The 12,035-nt window shown below is 35.4% G+C and overlaps 1 protein-coding gene across 1 annotated transcript in view; it reads right to left on the bottom strand.

Annotated features, from left to right (window-relative positions):
* LOC135141776 (metabotropic glycine receptor) overlaps positions 1-12,035 on the bottom strand; it is a 177,984-nt gene that overhangs the window by 55,374 nt on the left and 110,575 nt on the right. Inside the window, exon 2 of the mRNA XM_064073207.1 lies at positions 8,808-8,991. Coding sequence (XP_063929277.1) covers positions 8,808-8,991 — 184 coding nt within the window. The remainder of the gene's footprint in view (positions 1-8,807; positions 8,992-12,035) is intronic.

The following is a 12,035-nucleotide window of genomic DNA, read 5'->3' as shown; positions in this document are numbered from 1 at the left end:
CCATCATTCTTTGTCGACCAATTTGAGCTGTCTTAGGAGCCTCGTTATGGTTTGTAATTTGAGCTGTCTTAAGACAGACATCAATTTTTCCCGATCAAATCTTGACTTGTCATAAGACCTCTATCATTTTTTGTCAACAAATTTGACTTGTCCGAGGTCCTCCATTATTTCTTGGAGATCATTTGGCCTATCTTAGAACCCACATTACTTTTTCCCGACCAGTTTGACCCGTTTTAAGACACCGGTCATTTTTTGTCAGCCAGTTTAAGTTGCCATAGCATCCCCCATCCTCCCTCATCATTTTTTGTCAACCAACTTGACCTGTCATAGAACCTCCATCATTTTTTGTAGACCATCTGGCCTGTCATAGGACACTGTTTCCCGACCAATTAACCTGCCTTAGGAACCTTATCCATCTTTGACGACTAATTTGACCTGTCTTAGGACCTCCATCCTTTTTTGGCAATCAATCTGACTTGTCTTAGAATCCTATCATTTTTTGATGACCAATTTGACCTGTCTTATAACACCCATAAGTTTTTGTCGACCAATTTGAGCTATCTTAGGACTCTCATCATTTTTTGTCAACCAATTTGACTTGTGATAGGACCTCCATATTTTTTTGTAGACCATCTGGTCTGTCTTAGGACAGTTTTTCCAGACCAGCTTAACCTACCTTAGGAATCTCATCAATTTTGACGATTATTTTGACCTGTCCAAGACTCCCATCCCTTTCTGAAAATCACTTTGACCTGTCTTAGAAGCCCATAATTTTTTTGTTACGAGTTTGATCTATGCTGGTACCCCCATCATTTTTGTCAACCAATTTGAGCTGCCTTAAGACCCTCATCATTTTTTGTCGACTCATTTGAGCTTCTTAGGACCCCATCATATTTTGTCGACCAACTTGGCCTGTCTTAGGAGGTCATCAATTTTTTTCCAAATAATTTAATCTGTCTTAGGATCCCCATGAGTTTTGATCAACCAATTTATCTTAGGACCTCCATCACTTTTGTAGACTAGCTGATTTGTCTTAGGAACTACATCACTTTTTCCCGACAAATTTGACCTATCCTGGACCCCCAGCATTTTTGATCGACCAATTTGAGCTGTTTTCGGACCCTCATCAATTTTTGTCGACCAATTTCAGCTATATTAGGATCGCCATCATTTTTGTCGATCGATTTGAACTGCGTTAGAACCCCGGTCATTTTTTCGACCCAATTTAGCCTGTCAATTTTGCCGACCGTTTTGACCTATCCTAGCACCGCCATCACTTTTCCGGACCAGTTTGACCTGTCTTTGGACCCCCATTACTGTGTTAGGACTCATTTTCCGTCCATTTTGACCTGTCTTAAATCCCTCATCATTTTTGTCGACCACTTGACGTGTCCTAGGACCCCCATCATTTTCTGTGGATCATCGCTTCGTTCCAGATCGAAGCCTCAACTGGCCTCAGTTCGTCTAAGATCGCATCGAGGCGGAGATTGTCGACCTTGTCCTAGCAACCCCTCATTTTCAGTCTGCCACCTGTCTTCATTTTCTGTCGATCAACGCATCGTCGTCAAGCCTGTATGACCCAAAATCGGTCTAGTGGTTCTCGATATAGTAATAAACAAAATCCTGGCAGATTCATAGACCACAAGTACAGGAGTATGTTATTTTATAAAATTTAAACATTTACTATGCTAAATTTTGAAATGGCGTCAAAATTTCGGTGACGAAGATCAAACAAATTTTGACAATAAATAATAAAAATCGACACAAGCGACAAATAGACCCCAGACAGACGATATATGACAGATAACAGACAAAGAAACGGAAGCGGGTGACTTATTTCATAACCTAATGATCATGAAACGTCGAGAAAACATGAAAGTGGCCATTCACATCCTTAATTTACGCTCGAGACACGATAATAAAATATTTTTAACGAGCAAATGTTTTGTAATTCATTGGTTGCAATTTTCAGTTTAGTGACTCTTAATGTTACATTAGCATACAGGTGTACTGGTAAATCTGTTAAGGAACGTGCGAAATATGATATTTAATGTGTATCATAATTTAATTATTATGTATTATGTGGAATAAAAGAAGTAGCTTCAAGTTTCGAATGCGAGTAAACAGTTCATACGATAAATAAAATAAAGTTTCTCTTGTTTCAGTTTCAGTGGTGGACATAATATAACTTTGTATGTACACATGGTTAATACCATATTGTTTTCCTAAACACACTTTCCCTTTCTGCGAACTGGGTACAGGATTTAATTAGAGCCCCAAATTGGGTCGTGGTTAAAGTTTCACTTTAATAATCCAACTTTAAAAATTTTATTGGCGGTATTAGGTTTTGGATCTCTTCCCAATTAATACAACAGTTAAAAAACCTACCTGTGCTTCCAGCCGCTTTTATTTAAAATCTATGCTTACTATATGTATTGTTCACTTTTTTATTGAAAATCTGGGACAAGCTACTGCATTTGAGGGCGTATTCTTCGATAACGAAAAATTTCCGGAAGGAATGAATAAATAAGCTCTGGTTAATGTTCGATAATTCCATTTCTGCGAAATCCATTATGTAAAATCCGGGGTAAATTGTAAAATTGGGTTACCCAAATTTATGTATTTATTTAGACAAGCCGGAAGAGCATGTTAAGCCCTACATTTTAAACGCGATTATTAAAAGAATTTTCGGATAACCTAGTTAATTTTGTGCAAAACGCAACAAAGTTGGAATTTTAAAGTAATTGATTCGGTAGTTTTAGACAAACAAACAAGAACAAGGAAAGTTTTTTGAGCTACAAAATCCGAAATTAGGCATTCACCAAAATGAAGCTTTTATGCTCGGGAGGTAAAAATAAAAGCAATTATGAAAAGATAATTATTATGTTTAACACAAATCTCTTCGCAGTTTTTTAGGCGGATATTGCTTCCAGGATTAAGCAGACCTTTCAACTCTACTGAGAGATAAGATGACCATTAGTGCGGAAAATAATCCTCACCAAAATAACTAGTTAAACTGCAAACAGAATCCGATGTCAGGTAATTTTGTGCTCAACGGATATACTTCGGAGCGAATTTGGTAATTAACGCGAGATCTTATAAAAAAAATCACGTTAATTAAGTTCGTAGGCAACGAATAACAAGCCGTGCTTTATTCGAAAACAAAATTGCTAATGACGATAATTATAATAGTTTCGAATAAACAAGGCCTATCGGGTGCTTATACATCTGGACTTTTTTTTATTTCACGCTTGAAGCTATGCGCTGCATTTTCCGGTGAAGTAATTATCAAATTGTTCGATGCTGCTGTCAGAGCTTTTGTAAAGTCTTAGCAGGTTCGTCGTGAATTATTCACATTCTTATCCAACATAGTTCAATAAGTGCCAGCAAGCTTCTGTTCTCATTATAATATCCACCTACCAGACTAAGTTAATACTAAATAAAATGTCTTAAATCTTCATTTACCACATTGATTGAAATTTATGAAGTCTGCGCGAGAAAAAAATCATTACTCATATTGGTTCCACGTGTCAATAGAAAATAAATTTAAAAATACGACAGCTGTAATTTGTTTCCGATTGCACATGAATTGATCATCAATAATAGTTAAAATGGTCTTTTTCGAAACCGGTATTACAGATCGTTTCCTTTCTGTGAAAGCTTATAAATAGAGAAATTTTTATCCCAATCTCTTATCCAGACAGAAGGTTCTGTAATAATAAAATCAACTGAAAAGAAGCAGAAGCAGACACTTTAGGTTTTCAATTTGTCGATAATAACAAGCTCCTCACTCTTAAAAATAACGTTCGATCTGTGTTTCATCAAGATTAATAGCAGTATTGTCTTATGGCGTCTTTTCACAAAAGGAATGTATAAATAGTTAGTAAGGCTATATTAAAACTGGTAATAACTTTACTTTGATTGAATATTTATTTGTTAAGTTAAGTGTTCTTGATTAAATATTATTGTCGTCGAAACAGCGAGTAATACCCCTTAATGTCTTTTAAATTATAAATCGATAATACCTTCAAGAGTTTCAAGCTGTTAAACCGAAACTGCTTATTTGATGGACTGTTTACTCCATTATTTAATTAACAGTGGCCATGTTAGCGTCGAACGTTGTACCCACTACCCTTATATCTTCGACTAGTGTTTGTTTTATAATTTTACGAGAGAACTATTACAAAACTAAAAATAAATCACCCACTAGAACTAAAATATTACGTCGGCACATTTTCCCGAAACGAACGAAACTTTTAAAAATATAAAACTAAAAAACATACATTGAAAAATAAAACGTAAAAGAGTACACAAAATAAAAATAACGAATTCACTCTAAGCGGTCGGGAAACTGCCGCTGAAACCTAACACAGAATGCTAGTCAGCCTCCTGTATTGTACAAAATTGTGGTAATTAACTTATTAACCTAACGTAGCAGGTCGACGTTAATGATCCATTAATTCACGCATGCGGCAAATTTATGCGTTTGCCTTTGGTGACGACATAAACATAACGCACACTTTACCTAAATATTCTTTTCATTTTTGATAATCAAAATATAATTAAGCGGGCGGTGAAATCATTTTTGTTAAATAAACAAGTGTGGCGGCATAATAACACGTCGGTTAGCAGAGAAAGATAAGTGGCTTCGTGGTCCAGTGGTTAGGATACTTGCCCGGAGAGCCAGAGACATTTTTCTCTGCTTACCGTCACAGATAAGGATCGGTTTTTATAAAAAAGCATTAAACATCCGAATAGAAACTCTAAATTAGAAATAAAATTATGCTATGGCGCCCTTTATCTGACACAGTTATGTGACATTAATTATAGAAAGTATTGTCTGGAGCGTTTTGGAAAAGTTCTGATTGAGAACACCAAAGCAGATTTCCGTTGCATCTAGAGCGCTTTGAAAGTATGCACTTGACGTTATTGACAGCAGGAGTCGCTCGCAGTCAAAGCCGCAAAAGTTTTTAAAATAAAATCTGGGATTGCGTTCATTACTAAAAAAAGCTCGTCAATCTAATATTATTATTATCAACATGCAAAACTAAATCGAATCGTGATTTGATTAACATCAATAAGAATTGATGTTGACATATTTCGGCTAATTCAAATTGATGAAACTTGATTTAAGTTGGTAATTTGATATCGATTTGTGTCGATATAAATTACGTATTATCAACATACATCCCACTCTCTAAATATGCCGCAACTTCAAATAATCGCTTAGATGAAAACTGAGTTAAACACGTTTTTAGGCAACCCATATCGATATTCCTTAATTTCATTTTTATTTCCTTTAGGCTAGAGCTAAAAATACGTTTCGCTTTATTCAATATGTTGCCATATTCAGGAACGAAAGCGACGCCGGATCATTAATGAGATCAAGTTTCTTTGATGTCTTTAATAAAGAATAATGTGTCATGGTAATACGGTTAAGGTTTCATTTTCTAGTTAAAAAATACTTATAAAGTTTTGTTTAGTTTCCACAAAAAACTCAAGTAATTAATTTAATGAAAAGGTGTTATTGGTGAGGCAGCCGTAATCGAAGGAGAACGGATAAAAAAATTGAACCTCATTTGGCTGAAAAGCACATGATTTACAAGACCGCTTTGTAATTAGTGGGTGAACTGAACTTATAAAGTCATTATTGAAACTAGGCATTTGGATAAAAATAGTAGTGGCAAATTTAAATTACACCAACCCTCATTTTCATCACCCACGTACTTAATAATTAAGTAACTAAACTTTGAGATAAAACAAAATACATAAATTATATAAAGTTGTTGGTTAACCGAGTGACAAATTGAATTAAATTAAACTGAAACAGCTTTGTTAAGGGTGATTCAATTTTCAATCAGTTGTGTTATTGAGGCAGTCTAAATTCCTGCGTGTCTAACATTTTACAACCTTATTACCGTCAGTGTTATTAGTTTGACAGACGAACATTATTAATCATTTTTAAACATGTCGTTATTAGGCGATACGCTCTTGGTATCGATAATCGATATTCTCTTTGCTTCAATAAAACACGATATATCGAAAAAGTGCGTTGTCGGCAACGAGAAAGCTGGCGCCCGAGCAACTGTGCCCGTAGAAAGCGCCAACCACACTGTAAATGAACCATTAAATCAGCGATAGCTCACGACCGAGTACTTTTGACGAAAACTTTAAATTATAGCAATACCGGTCAAGTTTTCACCAAATGTTCCAGTTAAATTTACGATACTTTTTGTGTGACTAAAATGTCAGATCAACCTGTTGGTATAAAGGTTTTAAAATTCATTCAGCTGAAGCCATTATACAAAGTGTAAAGTCGAATCCGCACTTGAGATCTGAAATATTTTGCCGGGCAGGAAGTCGGAACATATTGGGATTTAAAATTCCATTTTCCCTTGCGGCATAAATTCTGCTCCCGATATCACAAATTTATTGTAATTTCTCACACACATAATTACCTACTATATAATTAAGTGTAGTGCAAGCAAAAAGGCTCATTAAATATAATGAGAAAAAAAAATGCCCCTCAGGGTGATTTAGTGTTCCGAAAAATATATGGGGTAGCTTGCGTGAATATATCGAACGAACTTGAATACAAATTAGACAAAATGCATGTCTAAACTGACCTTTGGCACGTGAAAAGGTTAACATTTGGTTTGGTTGGAAATTTCGGCTTGGTAAAACAAATTAAGTTTACACTTACACCTTGTTCGGGGTTTGAATTTTATTCTGTCGTTTGTTTGATCTATTCACAGACACTAAATAGATTTTCTCGATCACACGCATTCACTGGGTTGTTGTTTACGTAACAACCGGCGATCTGGTTCTTCACGTAAGAGTCGATTCCATTAGAACTCCGACAGACAAATATAGTTACTTCTAATTTTGTAGGATTTTAGATGCTCTAGGCACCTATGCTAATTCAAACTTGTGCATTCACGCGAAAGGTAAATATCAACTGAAGATTTCACTAGGGAGTAGCAGAAATAATAATTTTAATTGAGAAATAAATCTCTTCTAAAGTAGCATTAATAAATGCTAACTAACTCTGCGGGGAATAAAGTTCTGTGAGCGGTTCGAACAATTTGCCTTGGTTCTGTTTTTTTTTTTTTTAAGTATGCAGTTGGTATATAATTGATTGCTACATCCCAAGACAGTCTTTTGAGAATTCTTCCGATGTTTACACCTCTTCTTCCACTTCAAGAGGACAAAGGCGAACGTCTAGTAAAGCAAATGAAAACGTCACAAACATAACTCGAGCTGTAATATATATGGTGTGGGTTTAAATGAGTGCTATAGTTGTCTGATTTGTTGTTACGAGGTCCGCTGGTCCACACAAAGTATGTTCTGTCTGTTGATGAACGTCGCGTATCCGCTTTATACCATTCGGATGCTTTCCAAATCCGTCTGGCTCTGTCAAAGCAACAATGCGCCGAGTGTGTACGGATAATTGTGCTTCGCCTAACAGATAAAATGCTCACATTCCGAACCTAGACGCTTATCGATTCATCACTATAGTTTGCACGGCTTAAACTACCGGCATACGTGACCTGCTCTTGTCCAAATGAGAACACATCGTTCTCCGGCTGCATCTGTCAACATATTTTAATAAAAAACCTGCTACCGCAGAGATAGCATAAACAAAATTTCCATCAAAGTGAGAATTACATCTGCTATTTACCAATGCATGGTCCGCAAACAGGCGCAGTTGACACTGCAACTATGAATTAACCGGAAAAATATAGAGGTGTCGGAAAAATAAACAACCCAGTCGCGATTTTTCCGGAAAAAGTTTTAATTAGGACTGTGAAAAAAAGCGACACAGCGCCTCGTTTATTTGCGACGGATAAATGCGACATAAAGAACTATTAATTGGAGTAGTTTTATTTCTAATAAATCTGTTACAATGGATTCACGCGTTTGAAGTATGTAGCGTTAAAGTCATAACGAGACAATAATTATAAATATTGTAACTAAATTAAAAACAAATATATCGATAGGAGTGTTATCGCAACTTAACGAATGTCAGCCATGCACCAGTTCTAGCGAAAATATTATCCACCACTTGTCAACTTAACTTTTTCCATTAAAACCTAGCCATCTGGAACTACCACTTAAACTACTAGTTAAAAACTTTCAAAGACAAGATTTTAATTTAATTATTAACAAATATAAACGGAATCACTGCATTTCCAAAAAATCATATAATGCCGTGAACAAGTTAACTAGCTGTATATCTAGATGCAGAAGACCCGTTGATTAAAGGTAAACGAGGAGGTGAATATTTGATTACGTGTGAATATTTACATGATTAGTCACCCACTAACCATGAAATGGCTATTAAAATTTAATAAATATCAAGAACAGCGCTGCCTTTTCACGTAAAATTATTATTATTTTTTAGTAAAGTAGTCATAGATACATTAACTGCTTGAAAAATTGTTTATTTTTACTTTTGAGTAGGGAGTGTTGTGACGACCGTATCAAGCTATTTTAGCTTCCTGGAAATTCTAAACCATGGAGTAATTTCAAGGCAATAAATTGCTTTTTGTTTAATTTGAGACCAATATTGGCTCACTTTTCCTTTGTTTAATCTATTTCGAATTTAACTTTTCGTCGGTATAATTTCAGTCACTGTGGTCTTTAAAACGTGAAACCCATATGTGGACAAATATTAAGCCGACTAAATCGGGCGCAGCTTTGCGTCGTACATCTACCACCGCAATAAGCAGAACCCTTGTAATAGTACATTTCTTTCAAGGGAATGACATTTAATTACGAAAACAAAAACGGAAGGAAACACTCACTTGAAGTAGTAGGTATTGTTCTGATATCCAAAAAACGGAACTGTGTAAGTGAGCATCCAGATGTTTCCGCCACCACAGTCGTAGTAAGGTTTTGACCATTTTCCGTCTTCGTAACGCACTGACAAAATCTCGTCGGGAACTCTCTCGCTGTGAGCGCTCTCATTGTATGTGTATGTATTGTAACCTGCAACAAAGCACCTGTTTCAAAATTTAAAGCCGACTACAAATTGTTGACGTGTCACACTAAATTTTATAAAAGAAGAAAAATGGTTGCTAGTAGCGACAGGATGGCGACTACTAACTGCAAAACGCTTACTCTAGTATTCTTTTAATGAAAAGTAATAAGATTACTTTGTCAGTAAGAACACTACTACTTTCAGCTCGGAATTTTAAATCAAACGGAATTTTTCGACCCATTGTTGCCATCGCAACAAAAGGAAACATTAACACACTTTGTATATGCGTATTTGCATTCCCTTTGGTGTAAAATTTTTACGTGTGTTGCTAATTCGAAACTTGTAATCATAGAACAAAGAGAGTAAAATGTAATCTTAACGGTTACGTCGTCCTAAATTTTAAGTAGCACTTTAATTCTTTAATCGGCCATTACCCAGTTATGTAAACGCACAGGAAAAGAAGAAAAATTGATATATAATGGCTCTACATAATTCTGCACTAAAAAAGCAATAACCCGGAAGTCGGAATGATTTCCGAGTATAATTAAATGAGAAATATAGCTTTATCTCATCAAAATTGAATTTTAGTTGATATATACCTTTTTGGTTGGTAACAAAAACGACAAATAATGAAATCCAAAACGTCCCATTTGATTGTACATTTAAAACGAAATTATCCTAGATCCCTCATGTAGATTAAAAGCACAGTATAGAGCTCTCAAGTACTAAAACACCAGTTAGTGGTTGATCCCTACAAGTGCACCCTTTCCTGCATCCCTATATATGTATAATGAGACAAGGGTTGTCACGTTGGGTGAACCCTCTGAATGATTAAACATATTTCTTTTGATGAAAATATATCGGCAGATCTCCCAGATTTCTACCGGGAAGTACAGAGAACTGTAAATTAGACCCTATTTGTTCCTTCTGTGTTCGCCCATTGTGTGTTCTATTAAAGGACAAGTTAAAGCTTTTAAATAGCTCGTTTACAAGGTGTCGGTTTTATGTAAACTGAACCATATAAGCAACTTGGGTCTTGTTAAGTGACAATGAAATCTGAGAATATTTTGCGAGAAATTCACTGAATACCACCGATTTGCTCTGAAGCTACTCTTTGAATAAAGCTAATATTGGCTCAATTAATTGTTAACGTAACATTGATATAGGTTAAGCGTTGATTAGAAGGCACGGTCAGGAAGGCAATTCTTGATTATATGTAAACATTTACATGATTACCTACAAGCCAAGAAGTGGTAACTAAATATTTAATCAATATTTATCATTTTTCTAAATTTCCGATCGATCAGTGGTAATATCTATCGTATTTTTTACTTTTTGGGTGGGAGTGTTGTGACGACCATTACTATCCCGGATAAATTTAAAAGTAATTAATTTTTATGACTGCTCTTCGTTTGATTTTAACATCAGACGAGCAGCATTTTCACGCCAGCTGCAGCATGCTCGTCAAACTTTATTGCCCTTTCACGTGTGATAAGTATAATTCAAGTTGCAGTGAAATTAGAGTGACATCAAAGTTTTCTTTTTCGTGTTACTTCTACAGTGTTCCCGTATTTAATTAAGTAACAAAAAGGCCCCCTTTTATTTTAACCTACCGCAGGGTAGCATCACTTTACTCGAGAAGTTGTGAAAAATTTACATAGAGGAATGTACTGGCCAAAGTTGGAATGTATAAAAGTGGGAGAATGATAAGGCATTCCTAGCGTACCTACTTACTCTTTATTTTTGAAGGAACTGTAAAGGACTCTGCTTTAAAGGAATAGAGATGCGGCGGAACTTTGTCCTTGGTTATCTATCACGACGTAATTTTCAAACAAGTCCTTAGAGGTAAAAGTTAGTAAATTACTAAAATAATTCCCCGAAAAAATTTCTATTGTTATCAAGTAACATACGTTGGTAGCCAGTGTATCTGTCGTCACAATCACTTTGCATTTTATTCGCGTTAATGCTTAATTAGTTAAAGTTAAATGATCGTGAACGCTGTAAAACTTTCGCACGCAACAAGATAAAAGAAAAATAAAATAAGGTCACAAGATAATACATTTATATGATAATTAAAACCTAATAAATACTGATATTTCTGGCATGTATTCGGAAAATCTTTATTATCGAGCTTCGCCAATACGTATCGGGTAGTTTTACAAGCTCGAGAAGCTATATAATCCTGGAGAGGAGCGCAATGGCAAATAGTTGAATCGGACAGGCAAAGCCCATGGCTTTAAATTCCCAGGATTACAAAGGTCACACCCAAATTAGGATTTAAGTTACATTGCGTTAATAACTGCTAAATAGGCGGAAACTGGACTAGTTATTTCATATCAGTGAACACCATATTGCTAAATTTACACTTTTTCAACCCACTAAGAATTTACTCCCCACGTCGTCTTTGTCCTGAAAAACTAAAACTCTTTATCGTAATCAGTTTTTGTAATTATCTTCACATTCAAGCTGTTCCGATAAATCGAATTTAAAAGTGCTTAACACCCAACGTTGATTGAAAAGTTCTTTGATTTTATTACATTTTCCGTTAAGCTAGTCAAAAATTTATTGAATTCAGAGGAATAGATAGTTATGATCGACGCCAGTAAATGTTTACCGTTAATAGCCAATTTTCCCCAGAAAATTCCAATCTTTAAACAGGATGTGGATGTTTCTTTAGGACGCCACATCCTATTTAGACCCTCTAGGTTCAGTCTCTTGTACATCCTTAAATCAGGTCACACAATCAACTAAATTTAACAATTAGTCTAAAAGGAAGGCTGAAAAGGTATGTGAAGTGACCTTCAGGGTTTATCGATTTCGGGGCAGGAAGTGTATTTTTTTAATTGGGGTAAGCAAATTCAACTTTCGAGTTATCTTTGCGATGTATCGCAGTTTAAGCAAATATTAGTGAAAATAAAACTATATGACTTTTATATCGTTTGTTCAAAATCAAAACTTAAAGTCAGTTCATTTTGAAAGCTGCTGGCTGTGTGTGTACCTTTAACAATTAGTCGAAAGTGGAGAATCACGTCTCATTCATAATAAACACATT

The sequence above is a fragment of the Zophobas morio genome, unplaced genomic scaffold (genome assembly GCF_036711695.1).
Source record: "Zophobas morio isolate AGI-343-1 ecotype UQ-CSIRO unplaced genomic scaffold, CSIRO_AGI_Zmor_V1 ptg000044l, whole genome shotgun sequence".
Taxonomy (NCBI): Eukaryota; Metazoa; Arthropoda; class Insecta; order Coleoptera; family Tenebrionidae; genus Zophobas; species Zophobas morio.
The sequence above is the reverse complement of the archived record's forward strand: the minus strand, read 5'-3'. Positions and strand labels throughout refer to the sequence as shown.